Source organism: Bombus bifarius, unplaced genomic scaffold, assembly GCF_011952205.1.
Source record: "Bombus bifarius isolate JDL3187 unplaced genomic scaffold, Bbif_JDL3187 scf7180000008000, whole genome shotgun sequence".
NCBI lineage: Eukaryota > Metazoa > Arthropoda > Insecta > Hymenoptera > Apidae > Bombus > Bombus bifarius.
In genome coordinates this window covers 626,435-648,126 of record NW_022884379.1, presented here as the reverse complement: position 1 = coordinate 648,126, position 21,692 = coordinate 626,435, and the positions used below count along the sequence as shown (strand labels likewise).

The 21,692-nt window shown below is 36.7% G+C and overlaps 1 protein-coding gene across 9 annotated transcripts in view; it reads right to left on the bottom strand.

The window, feature by feature from the left end:
- LOC117206289 (teneurin-m) overlaps window positions 1–21,692 on the bottom strand; it is a 652,575-nt gene that overhangs the window by 88,157 nt on the left and 542,726 nt on the right. The window contains exon 2 of one of the 9 annotated variants that reach the window (XM_033445488.1): window positions 4,476–4,548. The exons of the other annotated variants lie outside the window; for them this stretch is intronic. Within the exon in view, the coding sequence (XP_033301379.1) occupies window positions 4,476–4,512 (37 nt within the window). The 5' untranslated portion in view covers window positions 4,513–4,548. The remainder of the gene's footprint in view (window positions 1–4,475; window positions 4,549–21,692) is intronic. 9 annotated transcript variants of the gene reach the window in all.

Sequence of the window (21,692 nt, the reverse complement as noted above, 5' to 3'; positions counted from 1 at the left end):
ATAAAAGAAGTGATGCATTGATTAAAATTCTAATATTCTAGAAAAATACAATACCTTTCAATCGTTCTTAAATTTGCTACGAGTTTTTCGAACAATCCAATATCAAAGAACAATTAATTCAATTCGATAATAGTGGTTTCAATGTTAATAAAAGTCATCGTATTTCAACGTGTTAATGCAAATGCAGAATTTTTGTATTTTTGTTCAATTGCTTTCTCTACTATGGAGCTGGATGTGTTTGCTGTTTATCGGTGACCAGTGACACGTGGTGCACACGCCGGTCTCTTTAACCTAAAGATCGGCATCGTTTCTTCTTTACGGGTCCAGACTACCTAAGATTTCATTTCGCAACATTCCCTATGTATATACTTAGTGTCTGTTGTACACATTGCGTTTGCCACCCAAAGCGAACGGTTCCTGGCAATCGTGGCAGGTATTGTCCTCGTTCAGAATTTGCATTTAAAGCCTAAACAGTCCTGACGGGGCGCCTGAATACAGGACAATAGAGGTTTAGCCCTCCTGGACGCCAGACGCCGCGTCGTGTCTCCTGCTGGGTCAGTATTTTTTTTCTACCTATCGGAAGGGATATCTTTTAGCGTCCGAGCTGAAAAAGGGACTCTTCCTTTTCGGAAAGGATGTTTGAAGTACGCCTCGGCGGCAATCCTAATTTCTCCGTAGACACAATTAGTCCCTTTTAGCCTCCGAGTGTCACACCGTTGGTTTTGGACAGTGTTCCTCAATCTTTTTTCAAGACTTTGAGATCAAACAATACGTGACTTCTCTGTATATTAAATCTTTTCTCTTTCATTTATTCAAAATCAGTGTTACATCATTAACACACTCGCGATCCACAAGATATACGTTATCTCGTTTGTCATTATTATAATTGGTATGTCATTCGAAATTAATATTATTCTGATCGTGTGCGTATTATTTTAAATTAAAATTATTCTAAACGTATCATTCTCAATTCATATCAACATTGTATGATCTTAAGTCGATTGTAAAGCGATGAGCCAAACTATAAATAAAAGTTGCAATATTAAGAATCAACGTACAAGTTGGGAACCCAAATCCAAAAGAAATACCTTTGTCAGCAACGACTTCCTTCTTTTCACTTTCCATCTATCTTTTTCTATCTGTTTACCGGCTCTGCGGAAAATTGGAAAAACAAACAACGAAGAATGAGGACGACTAGTAGATGAGTGTATAGGAGACAGTGGATGGGAAATTGAGTCGTTAGGAGACCGATAGGCCAAGCCCAGTCTCGGACCTCGTAATTTTAGGTACCTCAAGGGGCTATTCGGAAGCGAGCAGCGGTTGATTGGTCTGTGACGAGACCACCCTGTTAGTTGTTGGAAAATAGCGTTAGCTTTCATTCCACCTTAACGAAGAGAGCCGCGATAGTTCGCTGGAAAGCTTCGACGCCGGGCGAAACGATTACGCCAACAGAAATCTGATTATCGCCTTCATTCGCTCGTGTAAAGCGAACACACTAGTCAAAGTGAATCGCGTGTCGTTTATCTTCGAATAACGGAGCATTTCCACAGCAGTTGTTGTCTGCTTTTTAAGTTATGCAACTCGATTGACGCTATATTTGCCTGTGTTAGACAGATATATGTATACATTTGCGTATAAATAATAATAATAATAATAATAATAATAATAATAATAATAATAATATGAAGATGATGTGAAAACATAACGCATTGTAACACGATACGATACAACGTCACTATTCTACTCAATTGCTCATTGACGACTTACGAATTTCTTACTATTCTACTTTTTACTTTCCACTATTAACGATAGCTGCTATGTCCCGATTATATTAAAAGCCACATTTACGTTCGATTGTAAGATGTGGTGTTGGATAGACGATATAAGAATGTTCGATAAATTAAGTTTGTAGAATAGGATGGAAACGAAATGTAGGAGAAAAATTTTGTTACGCTACTCACGATTTCTAATAGCGAAGGAAAATTGCATTGTCGCGCGACGATCGCATTTAAGCTGTGCAAATCTGAATTTGTTGAGCTGACACAAAAATTATTTTTATTTCAGAAATTTTTCACGATTTCAGTAACTTATTTTCATATTGTCCGGAAATATAAATAAAACATTCTGCATTTAAGCGCGACTTTAAATGAATAAATCATTAAATAATAATAAATTATACATTTCCATAAGCTTTCCCCCCATTAATCTTCAAAAACAACAATACAAACAACGGCTACTTAAGCTCATCGAACAAAAATCTCCAATTTTCCCAAAATTATTCAAATAGCTACTTCTACTAATATAGTTTAATCAGGATAATTATAACTATAGGAGTTAAAGATAAACAAAGTGAGGGTTAAGTATACCAGAAAAGTGGTTTGGACATTCGTAATGGGGCTATTTTGGCTCAGTTAGCAGAAAATTGCTTCGATAAACACTGAGTAAGGACACGTCTTTGGACTCTCCAGGTGATTTCTCGTTCGGATAAACGTGGGACGGCTGCACAAACAGCTTCAGTACTCGATTTAACATAGCGAAACGTTCATGTGAAATGGTCGATTGAAAGCAGGTAAAATTCTCTATAAAGCAGGCCAGATTTAAAGAGGCTCGCCCTTTTAGCCTACAATGGTTTGTTGCGGAAGTGCTAGCTCGATTGTATTCCTTGCTCGATGTCCTCGAAAGTGGACTTTATTCGCCTTTCAAACATAACGTAGAATAATATTGCGAGAAAAGCCCTGCTTTCTTAGCCACGTGGATCTAGTAACCTCTCGGAATTCTTTGCATCTAACTACGTTTCTTCATTCAATATGTTCTTTTTTTCGAGAAGAAAAAGTTAAATCTGTAGTCTTGAAAGATATTCTTTTATACTTTTATTATGATAAGAAGCCTGTAGTATTTATAGGTTATTTATTTTATTCTTTTTTTTTTTTGTGTATGTCAAGAAAATGAATGACAATTGGCTTGTCAGATTATTGCTAATAAAATTGTCCTCCTCTTTTTTTTATTGAATAATTTTTATTGAATGAATATTCTTGATTTTCTTAAAGAGAAATATAAAAAGGGGGAATAACAAAAAGCAATTTACCTTGATTGATATTTTCGGATCCTTTTAGAATGTTTTGTAGTTTTGTGGGAAACACAGCAAATATATTTGGTTTAATGGTATTGAATTTCTATTGAATTTCAAAAAACTGACAATCCCACGAACGATTACAAATTGTTTCGAAGAAGGAAATCAGCTTGCAAGCGGGATAGTACATCGAATAATCATTCTTGTCAATTAAAAAGACATTAGGTCGTGAATTCTGACGTTCCCGAGAAACTTAAAAAGAAATCGAAGCAGGGATACGGCAAGGGCTAAGTTAAAACCGTAAAATCATTTCAACATTAAAGCGACCGGCTCAACCACATGTCGTGGGAGATGAAACTCGTTTGCGCGAACCTTGGAAAATCATTGGTTGATGTTTCAACGACTCATAAATAAACAAGGTAACCAGATGATCGTATGAGGATGGTTCTTAGAAAGAGAAATCTGGTACTGATGTTATATAAAATATAGCTTGAGATTATGTGATTTTCGAAGTTATTTCTATTCTTGTCGCTTTTCATATATCAAAGGGCTGAAATTAGAGTTTTAGATTTAAAGTGTATGTGCTTTTGTCTTCTTGTATTCATTTATTCTATGAGTAGTCAATGATGAAATAATGTGTAATCGTTTCATTATGTCATTCATTTGTTTTTTTAGTACACGTTTTACTTCTTATTGTTTTATTGTATTTATATATTTCTATAAATATTATTATTTATTATATGTATATTAGTTAGATATTATTATTCTAATACTAAGTTGTTGACGTCCAAATTTTGGACTGCTTTAAATATAGGTAATGTATGATTTTCAATGTTGCAATGTAAAAAAATAGAAATTCTCTTTCTAATTAATTAAGTTACAGTATTTATACAAGCTTCTAATATTAATTTTTCGATCGTCGTATCTATACAGATTGTTGAAAGTTAAAGATTTAATGCTGAAGACATAATACATATGGTGTATAGATTATCTCACAAATTTTTAAATTCGACGTTCGATGTCTTTAGAGAAACTGCAGTATTTGAAAAATGTATCATTTCCGCTCTAATATCCGCAATATTTACGCCCGATCTATAATATATTACGAAAGTAAAGATCTAGATTTACCCACCATTCGAGTGTAAAATGCTAAATGAAGCGAAGAAAACTTTTGATAATATTCTTCGTTCAACGTTAATGGCTCATACTAAATTTCTTTAATATTTCAACCGATAACTTTCATATTTCCATACTTTTTTAAATCCCAATACCAAATTTTTATCAAGTAACAAATAAAAAAAATACATCAATACAAGGAAAATGTACAGAATCAGGGAAAAGATTTAAAGAAAATAAGAAAAAAGAGGAGGCCTGTGAACGTATAGAATCCTTCAAATTTACTTACACGACGTCTCGTCCGTGTCTGTATTAGTGGAGCGCATCAGTGTGCATCGTATGTTAAAATCGTGTGTACGTACCTGAAACAAAAGAGAAACCATTCGTTAATTAAAGATGAAACATAGAAATTAAAATACAATACGAATGATATAATTACCAACTCATTCAATTTCTCTCTAACTTTGTCATAAAACATTTTCAAAACGTTCCTCGAAACTACTGCTTACTTTTCGCTAGAATTCATTAGTGTCCATTATTATTAAAATATTATTGAAATTCTAGTTAACTAAAAAATTATTTGTGCGAATGAAAAATTGCGATATCAGTTGCTACATTTTGTGAAATTTCCTAGAACAACTTTTGTTTGATTTAACATGACGAATATTCGCAGAAATGTGGATAATTATCAATAAATAAAGTTTGATCAAACTTGGCAATTAATGGTTGAATCTTGTTAAATTTAATTCTAATAAAAAAAGAACTAAATTTTATCGGTTCGTAAAGATTCCAAATGAACATACAATTTTTATTACCATTTTTCTTAACCTCATTCATGAATAGACTTTGTCAATAATGAAAAATATTTAGAAATGCTTTCTTTACATCTTAAATCAGTCATCTCAGACCTCTTTCTTCGGCTAAGTATTTTAGATCAAGACTAAGATCACTGAAAGCTTCGAGACCACCTATATAGCTTTACCAACTTTCTTCGTCATCAACGTGTATCCAGTAAAAATGTTAAATCTCCACTACCCACGCAAAAAATGACTGTTAAGCTTAAGTGTATTTAAGAGGCAATACGTGTTTGGCAGAGAAACTTTAAACTTTCCTCCCCCAAATCGATGACTGGACCTACCCCTGCGCTGTCACCATCAATCTTTAGGGTTGGTGAATGCTATGACGTAGAGTGACAGAGGTTCTAGTCGTTCTCAACCCAATGACGCTGAATCTTGTGATTATTTATAGTATCTCCTAGTGATAAACAAATTTTTTGTTCTTTCACATGGATATTAATTATTAGACTACGGATCTTTATGCATCTATGAAAAATTTACAGACGCAAAAACGCACAGAATGCATATAATATACATAAACATAAAAAAGTCATTATGCATTATAACTTTTAATACGTAAAACGAATTTTTAAATTTGCATAAAAATCCATAATCTACTAATTGCCTGCATTTATTTATAAATTCTATTGTATCATGTAAAGGTGGAGTTAACCAGTTTGGCTGCTGAGAGAGACTCATAATACGTGCACATAAAGAAAAAACTTGCAAATTAAAGAGAGTCGTAACAAAAATAAATAAGAAAAGGCACTAATTTACAAAATGACAATATGACTGTGTGCCTTGATAGCAATCGTAATAATAATAGTAATAATATGTACTAAGACAATCTAAATCCGTATGGTGTCCGGTGGAAAGAGTTTGTCACTCATGCGAGCGAATTCTACACACCTCAGATTAAAACGCAACCCCTGGCGATGTTAATTCGTGTCTGGTTCTCCCCCATCCTACATTCAGGATGTGAACCCTCTTGCGCGTGTTGCCGTGTTGCACTTTGCGAATAACCACAATGGCGCGACAAAAAAATTCAGACGAACGCGCGTTCTCCCGCGGGTTTGCCGCGTGAAAAAGAGGGTGGCTTTTTCATTTTGCGGTAAGAGGTTCCTTCTCTACCGCGACGGAATGAAAACGGTGCAAGCCGCGCGTTAAATATTCGAGGAAGGTACTAGCGGCGCTTTAAGAAAATATGGATCGAAAAATGAATCTTTCAAGCGAATTTAAATGTCTCTAAAAGTATTATAATACTTGTAATAACATGTATATTGTGTATAATATGTATTATGTATAACGAATTTGTAGATGAATAGTATTAGTCGTCGAAATGTTTCGTTCCTCAATTGGTTTCTTATTTGCATTTTGAAATATGTATCTATCTCTTAACTGACTTTCTGGGAGATTCCATCGATCACAACAGTATGAATTTACATAAAAATTCCAATTATAACACAACATTCCTAATATTCTGAAATCTTCACCAGATGAATTTCTTTAGTTATATAGAAATATAAAATTACATAAACATTGTCAGTCAAAGCTCGAGAAACCAAGCAACCCCTATCTCGATTTTTCCCTAACAAAATCACTTCACCTGAACACACCTGAACCTCCACTTAACGTGTAAGAGAAAACACTCGACGTGCAAAAAGTCAGAGTGCGATTATTCCGAGGCATCTCTTGTGTTAACTGGAGTCTCGAGGTCAGAGGCGGAATGAAGAGCGTGCACGCTTCAACTACGCTAGCCCCCGTGGCTCCTTTGTCTTTCGGCCGGTTTTCGGCCTCGGCTTGAACATTTCGTTGCACGCGGGTTGCCGGGCGTAAGCGATCCTCAAGTTCGAACGACGACGAGCGCACACAATGCACCTGCTCTCGCGCAACGAGCTTCGAAAGCATCTCGAGGGCCGATGTAGCAGGTGACCGCGAGCACGTACATAACTTATCCCCCTTAAAGTGGTTCCCGTGGCAGTGTTAGCTCTGGGAATAAAGGATACCGCCCGCGGTTCTACCGGGCCAGCACAACGTAAATCAAAATTACTTCCTCGGTTAATTGGCTTTCCGGCGAACGTCCACGGTTTTCGTCTCGTTCAACGATTTGCTTCCTCTTCGATTTCGGTTGAAAGATGCTGAGAAGTTGATGAGAGAAATTGGTAATTTTTATTCTAATTTTTACGGGTTTGGATATTAGCTTATTTATCAGGAAGCTTAAAATGGTTGAATTATGCTGTTTAAATGAAATTCAAATTTACACGCGAAATATTCCATTTACATTACCATTCAAAATATCCAGTAAACAACACTTGTTTTTGAAATATAGAAATATGTAAGAAATTGTAATCTAAATTCTAATCTTTCCTATCATCCTAGTCTTGACTCGATTCTCGTCCTATCTTTAAATCTTTCTATCAATCTCTTTCACATTCCGTAAACAAGTCACATAACGAAAAGTGTAAAAAAAGAAATGAAAATGACAAATCTCTTTTGAAATAAAAATTGAAATGCCTCTTGAAACGAAGATATTTCTTTCCCATGAAATTTCAAACATTTCGATAAAGAATCATTTCCATAACAGTAATAAAGGTGATGCAGAGAATCATATACCCGGGGGGTTTGTATTTTCTAAGTGAATCACGAGCCGCATTATTCAGGAACAAGGTTGCGATTGTTCGTTAAAAAGTATTTAGAGAAGTTTCGCCGGTATTATTTTCTCATGGTCGTGGATCGGATACGTCTTCAAGAGAAGGATCGACCCTCCCACGAATGACTCGACCCTCCGGCGAAGGTCATTACTAGCAGGTAGAATGACGGGTACCTCGACGAATTATCATGATCGTGGCTCGCCTCGAGATCGCTAATCGATTCGCGTAACAGTCTAATCCGAACCGCAATGACTCATGCCACGGACCGATAATTACAGGCCGAAAAGGGATCGTTAGTTCACGGGAAATTGCGAGGATAGAAGAACTGCCATTCCACAGAAATTGCCCTTGGGTTTCGCATCAGTTTTGCCACTCTCTTTTAAAACACATGCCTTTTCGGTGACGTACTACGTTTTTCGTGTAATTGCAGATATTAAGTTTACGATTAAATATAATACTGTAGGATCTCATATTACAATTAGTTTATTTACAACAAATGGATTAAACAAATGTTGATTAAACAGGAAACGATAGTTGTTTAACGTGAACTAATCGCAATAACGTATTATAATTAAGACAACTAGATAGTTAATTTTCAATTCTCGTTACCATGGATCCAACGCTCTCTCGACAACGCAATTCGCACTCCCTAACTTCCCGACTTACACTCTCTGACTTCTCGACTAACACTGTTGTTAATTTGTTTATGTCCTTTAGCAACCCCTTGTCTTTTGTCTTAGCCTCATCTCTTCTGTTTTAGCTCCACCACGCACATGTTCCGCAACCGCTTGTTTACAATTCATCCGATACCCCCCAGGTTCCTCGTCCACGATACTACAATACTAAATAAAGGTAATATTATAACTGCCAAATTACGTAAAGTATTTACTCTGAGTGGCCGTATACACAATATTGAATCATCAAATTGTTTTATTAAAAACTAAATAACGATATATGATAAAATTAAATTCCTATAAGTGACATTTCTTCTTCATGTCACTAAAATTTTTTAGCTTCGATTATGATACTATGTATTTATAGAAAGGTCGATACAGGCTGAAACTTCTCTTTCTAGAAGCTTCGAATTATTTTCAATATTCGCGTGTGCTCAGGTACAGTGAGGCCTCTAGCGGGAGAATCACCCTGTATAATCACAACATTTTATTTCTTTGCATCGCTAATAGCCCATGCAAGCGTTTGATGCAACTATGCACAACAAAAAAGAGGGAGGAGAAAACTAAAAGTAAAGGAAATGAGGTGGTTCTTAGCACGACACCTGTTGAATACGCGTGCACGCGTATATAATCTACCTGTTCCTGGAGGATCGACAATTACTTCATCGTCGCGTGGAGCATCGTGTGCATCGAGCGTCGAACAGAATGACCGGCTTGTCTTTCAGTGGTGATAGCGATCTGACAAACCATCGGACGATGTTGCGGACAAGAACGCGCGTTCGAAGCGACGTCGTATATATCAAACGATCGATATTTAACGCGTGAGAATGCCGATGAAACGAAAGCTATAGTCCCGTTTATCCTCGTTCCGGCAGCTATCAAGGTCAGGCGTGATCCTGCCACGTCATATATCATCGTTACCAGGCCGGAATACCAGTTAAGGGTTAAAAGCTGCCTTTATCAATCCTGAACCGAGCCCCCGGCTCTTTCTCATACGTCTATCGTCTCCTCCGGTCGGACGTGCATTTCCATTAATCCTCCCCGATGCTATAAGCAGAGTTTTAAAGCTACGAGGATCACTGTCTTCGCCAGATATTTTGACAGTGAAGAAACGATGCTCGTGTTAAGAGATATTGGGCGAGAGTGCTTTGGTTTGAAGTTAGATGGCAAGGTTGTTAGGGTAGGTGTGTTGAAATGATGTTTGATGTGTTTGGAATGATGTTTGTCAGTGATTAGAATTGGTATATTTAACATAAATTATAGAATGCTATAGAATATTTAATTAAAATTATATTGGACTAAGTAATAAGTTCGTCCATCTTTCACTACCTTATGGATTACAAAAGACGATATAAAAATTATTTCGAACATGTAAGAAATATACCTGAACTTTTTGATAGAAGATATTGATAGAGGAACTTTATGCAGAATTTATAGAGGAACGAAATAACTTAACTTCATTGGATAGATTTCATCATTTTTGTTCGATAAAATGTAGATAATCTTATAACCAACTTAATAGAATATTATTGAATCTTTTCTCTCAAGTTTGGTACTATTGTATTTCTTCGACAAATTAGCGTCGGGAGTACTACTAATAAAATATCGTAAAAGGTTTGCGATAGCACAATACAGTAACAAAGTAGCAATTTCTTTCACAAAAAGAAGCATCGGGTTAGCGAAAGTATCGCAGTTCTATTTACCTTCTTTCTTACCCCACCCCGAGTATCGAGCCGCTTCCTGGGGGCGCATGAAGTATACACAACCCCCTCCAACGATAAGAAACAGGACGCAGTTCAATATTTGAGTAGCTCGTGTTTAAATCTCCTGTCGGGGTCGGAATCGGAAACGACCCCCCGCATAGTGACGAAAGCAAATTATAGGTAAGCTCTCGATACAAATCCTAGCTTGACCTCGCAATTGCATTGACGCTGGCTGACCGATGATGACGACGGTTCAACGTCTGCCTAATGGACGTACTAATCGACGTTAATTCGACGACAAGCCGTACGAAGGCACGTAACCGTTTAAACGAGGCTTATTGACAAGCTACGTACTTACGCACGCGAACAATCCTTCTGTTTGTTAACTGACAATAAGATTAAATACGTTCCTTGATTTCTCGTATTGACAAACTATCCTGCTTTTTTATTGATTTTCTAACTATTCGTTGATTGGCTACTTCACGGCGATTGTTTATAGAACGTTTATGAAATGCTTTCAATTTTAAATCGAAATTTTGAGGTATCGGCTTGTAACGTGTAGTTGTAACATATGTACTACATTCGCCCTGTTCCTATATTCATTGTATGAACGGAGAAAACAAGATGAATACACGTTACGACATAAATGATCAATCTTTGGCGAAATTTTTGGTAGTCTCGTTGAGATTCAACGGTGATTATTCTTTCGTTTTTCTCTAATAAAGTAAAATTCCTCCTCCTCAATTCGTATCCACCACGTCTCACGATCGTTGCTTTAACCGATTCTGGTACTCGTGTTATTTAACTTTCTATCGTAATTCCATTTATCGTAATCGGTAGATCGTTTGTTTGATAATTTGATTTATCGCATCTTAGCTGTATAAAACCAAAGGCAATGTTTTTGAACGAGAGTGTACACCTTTTTAACCTAACGAGGCACCACCGATATAGTTACATACCATGCAACCGTGCGAAGAACAAAGAATGTCTCTTATATATACGATCCCGAAAATATCTTCACGTATTTAGGTCACGTCAGTTATGGTCGGTAATCGCGTTGCGTGCATACGTTTCAACAATGAAACCGACGATCTCCGGGAAAAAGAGAGGAATCCGTTTAGTCACGGTATCCGAGTGTCCTTTTCGATGAAAAAGAGCGGCCAGCCGTGTTAGAAAGGACGTCGCTTTATCCGTAGCCAGGTTTATAGGCAGTTTGATGGATATAAAAGTACCACTTTCATCCTCCATAGGTCTCTTTACCGGCGCGACACACGACCGATCCACTCTCTCTTGTCAGAGTCTCCGTAATCGGTTTTGCGAAGCATCGCGTGGCATCTGCTTGCGAGATTAGCGCACGCGATCGGACCACTCTGCTTCCTGAAAAATTTATGAGCAAACCCAGGCGACAAAAAGAGAGGATCGAACGACCGCTGTCCCTTCTAATACGTAACTACGTTGTATCACTTGCGAAAATATCATTGCGCAGGTTTCTGATCGATACATCGCTATAGGGATGTCGTTTATTGAACAATCGAGAAAGTGATTTCAGTAGTGTAAGTTGCGGTATAAATTATACTACTTTCGATCAACAGCGTAAGTTGATAACTATAGTATATGTATATAGTTTTGCTATATAATTCTGACCAATGTCGTGAATTAAAAATTATGTTATTATTCAGCAACGTTTTCTTACCAATTGTAAAGGTAGAAACTACACCAAATGTAAAACATCGGACAGATTTACACCGAGCTCTTTCCAAAACACCACGACTAATTGCTTTATCCCGCTTCCAACTCTCGTCAAGCTTATTCCCTTCGAAGAAACGCGTACGCGGTGCTAATTACCGCGACGATGGCCGTAAGAAAAATAGTCGGGAAGCTGCACGGCTCTTTTCGTCGCGCGGTACAACTGTCTCGACTCCAATGCGATGGAGCGTTAAAACGGTGGAAGAATAGAAGAAAAAGAAGGCGAAAAGGAAAGGAAGGAGGTCGATACGTTGAAAAAAGAGGGTGAGGCCATCCTCTTGGTTCTCAACGGCAATCGTTACGTACGATTTTCCACGCGAGTCCCGAAATAAAAGAAGCAACCTTTCGTCGCAACCCTTTCACCCATGGTTTGATATTCTGCTCTTTCGGATGTTCGGGAGAGCTGAAAAAAAAGCTCTATAGTTCTTTCATCCAGTTCTCCGTCGACGGGACGAAAACGAAAATTGTCGAACGCCCCATTTGCAGCGGTGTTTCCGTAAATAGCTAATGGCTCGAGAACGTTGTTGAACGCTCGGTGTCGTGTTTCTTCCGAGCCAAGCCCTAAACTAACAGATCTAACTTCTCTCTCGCCCTTGCGAACGTGCTTTTCCTATAATTTGTCTTTCCCCTCTTGCTCTTGAGTTTCCGATGCGATTCTTTTGTACACGTGACTGTTATTCGAAACACGACACTCGGGGCAGTCTAAATTGTTACGTCATGTCCAAAGTTCCTTGGTGGTCCTTCGATGTATCAGGATTCAGGTTCTGGTTTGAGAGGGTTGCAATGAATTATTGGGAGCTTGTGCTGTTACTGATTAATTTATAGTTCTCTTAGTGTACTGTAACGTGACATTTTGTAAAAGAAAGGCGAAGAAGCTTAAATATCGTTTGTAAACTCTGGCATAGATCGAATTCATTTTTGGAGGTTGCAACTCGTATCCTCTTTAAACCGTTCATGGGCTTGGAATTATATATATATATTGCATAGTTGATAGCTTTGTGTATTACAATTTATATAAATGTGAGTTAAGTAGTTGATGAAAACAAGAGAGGAAAAAGATATTGAATGTTAGAAAAAGAAAAGATACGAGTGCTTGGGATAGTTTTTCTGGAGTTTATTTCAGACTATCTAAAGACTTCTAAACTTCAAACCAGAAAGATAAATTTAAGTTATCGATATGATGTATTTCTTAGAGGAGATTTTCTTATCGGAAGTTATTAAAGTTGTTTTCACGAAGCATTCTCATTATGCAATATTTATTAATGATCAATAACTTCTTGTCAACTAAACGCAATATTTTCGGAGCTCAAGATGTATATAATACATATAGGTTGGAACGATTTCGTTATCGTTGACAGGAGACATAAATCCCAAAATTCTCAGGCGTCAGCAGGGGAAGAGAGGGGGAAATATAGCGCACACATCGTAGATTGTTTGTTTTAAAGTCGTAAAGTCTAGCAAAGCCGCGTCGAAATCTAGAATCGTAAAAATACGCTATCTGGAGGCTCAAACAGTAGAAAAAGCTATAACATTCTTGGCCATAAAATTCAAGTACTACTTCCCGTTTTTAACAATCAAAACTGTCAGAAAATTCTGTGGACGAACTTCAATGGGACGAGATACAGCAAATTTGTCAATTTTGTGAGTTGAACCATAAATTGACGCCTTGTTTGCAGCTCGATGGTGATAGTTTCGATTTCAATTCATCTAACCTATCATTGCTTTTATTTGCCAGTCTTCGATCTAAGATCAATTTTGTTAAGATTGGTTGTGCGTGTCGTATCATTTCACAGACAGGTAATAGTAAAATACGTTTCTATCGTCGTGATACATCGTAACTAGTAAAACGTTACACGAACCTCAAAACAAGCAGAGATAGCAATTAAATAAACACTCTCGCACGGTTCAAACATTTTCATTCAAAACTAAACCGATGCTAATCATATAAATCCGAGACTGAAAAGCACGTTCACGAAGGCAGCACTTTAAATTCTCCGAGCTGGATCGTTGACTGGAACATCCTCGAGGACAAAGTGGTTCTTCTGGCTCGTTAAAAAAGGAGAACGGCCCGCAGAAAGGTGAGAATGGCCATGTACACAGGTCGCTAGCTATCGATTGGTTGCATCGTGCCTGACCAGAACACGATGTCCCAATTTTCGTGGTACAAAAGAGAGGATACACGTGTGGACAGGCAGAGCACAGCATAGCCAACAGCTTTTCGTGTTCTTCGATCGACCTCGAGCAGACATCGAGCAAAATATAGATAAAGAGGGAGAACAGACGCGAAATATCACAGAAGGTGTCTTTCCTTTTCCTCCTTTCCACTGTAGAAAAATAATACGTACCCGTTTTCGGAGATCACGATGGTTGATCTCTTTGATCTGTCAGAGGCACCTGGCACCACGGAAACTCTGTCATTCGTAATAATAACTCGACCTTCCATGAGAAGTCTCTTTGGGGGTCCTAGCTTATCTCCGGTTGCATCTTATTGCGAGATTTCGTACATTGTCTCGTCTTCTCTTTTCTTTCTCTTTTTTTTAACGTTCGTGCTGCTTGCTGTTCAGGTTATACGTAGCCCCCCAGTTTTATCCGCTTTCTTCTCGGTGAACATCTGCCTGACTTACTTCGTAAGTTCAAAGTGTTGGAAAATGCGCTACGAGTATGATAGGATTCTATTTATTTGAAATTCATTTGTACGGATGAGATTTTATTTAGAATATCTGAACTGCATTTCATTTATAAGAATGAAATTTTACTTGCCGTCAGTAGCTGATTGTTGAGATTACAACTGAATTTCTATTATCCAAACATTAATAAGCTCCAATTACACGAATGCTTAAGATGTGAACAACGGAGCAATGCTTTTACTTTCATTATTCACATTTTTCCTTGTTTAAAAGTTGTTTAAATTTTACAATACAAGTTATTCATCGTTCTATCGTCCCTTATTTAAATAATGCTATTATATATTCCACTAGCGTCCGTCTTTTTCGAGCTTAATACAGATATTATCAACGAACTGGTAATTCATTGTATAATTGCCAGGCCATTACAGTTGCATCAATCAGGCTTTGGGTCGAGCCAGAGTGAGAGAGAACGGTTTAGCCCCCTGGAGCTGATCTGGGGCAGGCTTTCTCTGAACATAATTATTAACCTTAATTAGAGAGCAGATATATCTGCAGTTGCCGCGCATTTCTGTTTTCATTATAGGGCACGATCGTCTCTAGATCAGTGCCTGACAGTTCGAGAGAAATAATTAAAAGTATTAGGCGAATGAAAACTGAACCGAAGCGAACAATCGTGCTTATTTCGCAAAATTAGCTTGAACTATGGTATTCATTTTTAAAGAGTAATTGGATTTTATACAGTTAGGTGAATGAATCATGATCAAGCGTGATTAAATACGGATAGGATATTTCTAAACGAAAAATAGAATCTATTATTAAAGCAAATTTTCTGATCGAGCTTTTCAATTAAGTCTCGAAGGATTACTGCTGAACCAAAGTAGATTAACGTACGGTGGATGCTCCTATTACGGATTACCCGAAGCCCTTACAGCAGAAACGAATTTCATACAAAATGGTGACTCAATGGATGGTACGACGTTAAGAAAATTTCATTTATATTTTCATTTCATCTCATTCGCTATATCGATGATACCAGGTTTCTTTTACTTTGTCTATTTTCTTCCTTGAAAGTTTGAAGTTTCGAGTTAGAGGGATAGAAAACTGAAATATATTCTTCTTCTGTTTTCACATCGGTTTTTACAGATGTAAAAGTGTATCTGCAAAAGGATTACAGGAAGTTTAAAAAATTCATAAAGTTGTGAAAAAATTTGCAAACTCTGCTGGGTTAAAATTTCAAATTTGCAATATAAAACTGGGTTTACTGAAACTCTCCTGAGAGGTGGAAATGAGACTTCTTTCGTACGCAAAAAAAACAGGAAACACCGAAGAAAGATGTTTCCTATTGGTACAACATCCCTACAATATTTTTCTTTCGCCTAAAATCTAAAAATTCGGAATTTAATGTAATACGAGAATGGAACAGAGAAATTGTTTGAAAAGAGAATTTCTATAAACGATTTTATTAAAAGATCTTGCTAGAAACTCCATGGTACGTCGTCATATATCAAAAATGTATCAAAATGTATCATAAAATCTCTCAGAATGTTTCATGCGGCGATATTTCAGTCCAAATGAAATTATTTCAGAATGACAAATTATTTTCTCTTTTAGTAGAAACGTTCCTTGTTTATAACACAGTTAGAGCATTAAGCAGGAGCGTGTTTAACACGAAATCTCGCTGAAGCAACAAAAAACTATACCAGCTCTCGTGACACGTAACGGTTAATAAGCTTTTCCAAGGGAAAAAATTTTCTCCGATTTAACGCGAATTGTTTCGAATCGAACAAACACCGAGTACTTTGCTTGTAATCGATGTTTTAAATCGGAATTAATTAACTGGAGCGTTAAGAGTGAAGTGCACGGAGTATCGAGGATAGTCGATCTTCAATCTTGGATGTTATAGGATAACGCTCGAGGAGCATGTCGAAACTCATAACTTTGATATTAATTATCCTATCCTGCGATATTCATCGACGATCGTGATCGATCATGAAGAAAGGATGATCGTTACGGGTCACTTATTACAATGCGATGATTCGCAACTTGAAATCGAATTCTTAAGTATTCTTGCAGGCATCTCTTTTTTTCCTATACTGTCAGTTACAAAATTGTACTGATTATGGTCGTTAAGAATGGCTGTAGGGTGCTAATACGTATGACTGTTAATTAGTAATGTACACGTTTATCTGTTTAATCCTCTTTACTTTCCCCCTTTAATTTTTAAATATTTGAAAGTGAAAAAACTCTCTGCTGAGATTCCAATCTTTTAGTTGTGACGACAAAAATTTTAATCTTCATAAATATTTATCCACAGTCTATTTAGTAATATTATTCGTTTCGATGATGAAACATGATTCACGAATCGAAAGTTTTTCCCAGTTTCTCTGTACAATCTGTGAACTTTCCGCAAGGTAAAGTAACGTCTTATAAAAAAATAGGTAAGCGACCGGATACTTTTGAACGGTAGCGTAGTCGCGTTGTCGAGTATTTTAATAAAAACGCCGTTATTCGGTCTAAATTGTTATAGAGTGCGAGGCGCCGCGCGTAATTCACGGGAGCGGCTATATTTTCTCCGATTACATCGCGGAACGTCGCTTTTACTTTCGCCCTCCGACGTTCTTCCACGTGTTTCACGCGTTCTCCTTGCCCTCAAGCTGCGACCGTTTAAAATGCATCGCAGACGCGACGCTTTCGGCGATATTACAGCGACGAGATAACGGCGTCGCGTGCACCATCATCTCCCGAAACGTTGATGGCGAGTTTAACGTCAGAGTACAAGTCGTAAGGGGATAAAATAGTTTGTTTTTCTCATTTTAACGATCAACGGAAATTGCACTAATGTTTTCGAATCAATGAAATTAAATAAAAAAAATCATTCCATCGAATTTTTCGATTTTAAGCCGCAATGACATAATAAAAAACTGTTAAAGACTCAGACAGTAAAAATTAATTCTGTTGGCTTCTTCGAATCATTTTAGATCTAATATTATTTATCGTCGTAAAATTTCACAATGAATTTGCTATGTATACTTTTGAGATATTAAAAATCTCCACAGTTTGTACTTAAATCAATCAAGCTACAAACGAAAAACTAAAGGAAACATACAATCGAAATACTCTGTATCATAAAAAGAAAGAAATGAAATTAAAGATGGCAGGAAGAAGCAAGGAAACAACATGGCATTGAATCAGCCAGAAACCAGTGACGAACGTTCGAACGAAGCTTCCTCTAGCTTCGTGTTTCCTAGCTAGCGTGTATAACTGCTGTTGTACACACGCATACACGGCCATGTAATTAACGTAATATTATTGACGACTTTTTAATGAAATAAAGCGCGCGCGACAGGAAATTAAGCGTCTCTCTTTTGACGCGTCTCTTTCTCCGCCTTCCTCCGGTTTCACCCCCCATTCTCTTCTTCGCGTCGTGATTTTCTCCTTGTTTCGTGCAGTCTGCTTGCCTCCTTCCCCTGTGTTGCATGGTGTTAGCCACCCGTCTGCACGTTTGGTTACGGGGAAAATATCGCAACACCGGCTCGCACCGAACGAAGTATTAGATTTATAAGGCCCCTTGTTCAGTGAAAAGCTACAAATGAAGAAGGACGAGACGAGGGCGAGCTTCTTCGCCAGCGCAGATATTTTTCTTTCCGCGTTGAAGGAGGGCAAGATTTAGCGCTACTTGTTTAATAAATGGACTAATTGACGCGACGTTTCGCGTCGAAGAACTTTGACGTAATTTGAGAAAAGAGAGATGGGAAATGGACAGATTTGTAAATTGAAAAATTCATAACGAAAACAGGACGATCTTTGTCTTCTAAATAATACAAATTTAGCAAATACGTTTGAATTCCAATTATTATATTAGAACGTTCGAACCATTCGCTATTTTATTCGCAATGATTCATCCTGTAACTTCAATATACGACACTACAGGCAATCACTCATCAATTTACCAACATACGAAATCTAAAACTTTCCACAAAGAACAATCGATAACAAGAACAATCCCGTTTCAATCTCTCAACATCGTCAGAATAACGATTTCCATTTGTCCTTTAATACGCGTCGATTTTTCAATATTTTTCGAAAAGCCTGGTCTCGCTCGAAGAACGTCCATCAGTCTGTCGGATTGATTCCGGAGAAAGCGGTCAAACGGTGTTCAATTTCGTCCAATTATCCGTTCCAAGTCGAAGTTCCGTCTGTCGTTCTGTGGAATCGAGTTCGTGATGAGTTAAAGGGCTTTATTTCGCTCTCTCTCTCTCTCTTTCTCTTCCTCTTTCTCGCTTTCTCTTCTCTCTCGTTCTCTGTTCATGAAACTCAAAATTCCAACGCCGAGTTACGAGGAGAGCTCGAGTCCCACGAGACATTCACGCGACTGAACGAAAACGTAAAAACGCAGAACGAGCATTGATCGTTCAATACTGCTTCAGAACTTGTATTTATATAAAAGGAAAAGAAAAATGTGGATGATCTTGCGAAGAGAACCGATTTTTTGTAAACAAATTTTTGCACAATAATTTAACAACTATTCTGATTGGACAAAATATCACTTGACCATTTCCTTATCAAACATTGATCCGTTATTAGATTCTTCTTAAAATCGTTTCTTAAAACAATAAATATATAAAAAAGGAAACTAAAGTAACATCAAAAGATCTATGCAACTGTCGTTTAATAAACTTCAATAAATTTTCTTCATTTGGTTACTGTGTAATTTCTTAATAAATCTTAATTCGGCTAGTACGTATCGTTACGAAAACTTGGAATTACCCGCATGCGCCAAGAGACACCGTTGACTAGTTGTCAACAGCGCCGGAAGTCGGCGATTCTTCGCGCCTCGATTTGTCACGCGCGCTTCGTGAACGACTATTATAGAGACAGCTGGTTTTTTCCTCTTTTCTCACGTAACGTGATTTCTTCTTTTCGATCTTTTTCTTTGTGTGCACCGATTTGTGAACCAGATCGATTTTGATTGATAGACTCTACGTGATTGAACTCTTTCGTTAACAAATAAAAATAATTCTACGTTACAGAGAACACATAGCTTTATAATATTTACGTATATTTTAGAGTATATATTTAGCAAGTAAATATACAATAAATACACTTCGTATAAATATTATAAAACGATACTCTGTTTTATTTTATATAAATATTTTTTGAATATATTTTCGATACATTTTCGCATGACGTCCTCTATTTATGTTTCGTATCGAAGAAATTAAGAATTTAAAAGTTTCTCCATATTTTATTTCGTGTTTTTTTTTTTTATTATTTTCCCACATTTTATTCTTTTTACGATATAATTTGTTAATTGCTTTCAAGATCTATTCATTTGTTAAGTGCTTTTATTTATTTGTTCAGTTCATGGCTTTCAACAGATTATCACATTATTTTATTTATTACTTTCGCTTAATTCGCATGGAAAATTTCCAGTAAAATTAAACGTTACGCAAGGCACATTGATTCGAGAAATTGGACAATCTATTGGGTACACTAAATATCAGCCTCCATAAAATAAATTAAGTGCATACAAGAATTCCGCAACGTTGTATATGAGATGGCACAGAACATTTCGATTCAACGAGACAATTTACAGAACAATTCGATTTGTAAAACACGAGAAGCTTTTAGAGTGCTACTTCCTTTTTTAAATTATCTTTATTAATGTTATAATGTCCAGCTACTTTCACGTGTAATTAATTTTCGTTAACGATCTTAGCAACTAGTTTCTTCAAAAATTACTAAAATATAGTTTTTGCAATATCTTACTTTTATATGGCGGACTGCAAATCTATAAAAGTATTATACACAATTTAAGAACATATTGGAATCTCCCTTATACGAATTAATAGGGAAACAAAACTGTTGAATATTCAAATACGAATTAAAATTAATTGACAGCTGTCAAGTCACATAATTTTTTCAGCGTAAGTAATTGCATACAGTTACATTCTTTTTGTACTTCGAACCATCGCAACTCATTTTCGAATACCATGAATACTTCGACACGAGAAGGTACTTCCCCATTACCACTCTCGTTTGCTGCGTGCATTTCTATAAAATCGCCTTATTATCGTCTTGAACGAAATGAAACCCTTTCATTATTTCAGCACATTCAAGATTTTTTTTACCGTTGCCAACATCTAAGGATCTACCTGTTTCCAATTATTTTCAATATCACGTTTTTGTTTTTTAATGTGTGCGATCGTGTCCTCTCCAACGTCATATATTTTTACTAATTCTGTTGCAATTACACTACTTTTCAATTCTTTTTAATTATGCCGTATTTTGTTTCGACAGTTAGAACGCTATTAACGCCATACTAAATTCCTATAATCAGAATTCACTCGGTCGAATAAAGGAAAGAATACATTGCAAATATATAAATGCTAATAAAATATGTACATATTTGAAACGAGCAAAAGCATCCGTTACTAGGAGCTATTATGTTCGGATAATAAAGCTTAGGCTATTCGGATGAGGAGCCTCTACTGAATTCAATACTCTGAGAACTATGATCTTCAGGAATATTTATACATTTAATCCACCTGAATAGTGACTTTTGAGAATAGAGTGATTCTTTCTTCTTTCGGTTCATTCAAATTGCAAGCGACGTATATAAAATTTTATTCCTTTTGTATCACGGGTTGTCAGAGTTAAACCGATCGCATTAATTATTGCATGATGTACGATAGAAGGTGTACGCGCGGGTCTCGAGTTACAAGAAATCGAGCGAGCTTAATTAAATTTAATTAATCACAAGCTGGATCGCGATGACGCAGCGTCAAAGAATAACCTGCCAGCGAATTAATTACAGTAATCGAGGTTCGACGATGAATCCAATGGATATTCGATCGGACTATGATCCTTGCACCGCCATTTATAAATGCAGCGCGTAAAATCCTGCGGACGTTCTAATGATTCAATGTCGAACCTTGAAAAATGATCGTTTCGCGTTTTTCCTAATTTCTAACCATCTTTTCTTCTAGACCTTTCGCGTATATTACTTGAAATAATTTGATGGATATCTTCGTTCATGAGTAGTATAATATTAACTTTGCTGTTCTTTCCACTTGCTCTTCACGTTGTTCTTTCGATATTTTCTTTTCAAATTTCGAAATACTTTATTCGTGAAAAGTGTAGAAAAGTATACAACGAAGAAATAGGCAAATAATTTGGTTCCTTTACAGTACACTGAACTAATTAAATATATTAACTATTTTCTTATGGAATTTTAAAATATAATATAAAGATAACCTTGAGGAACAT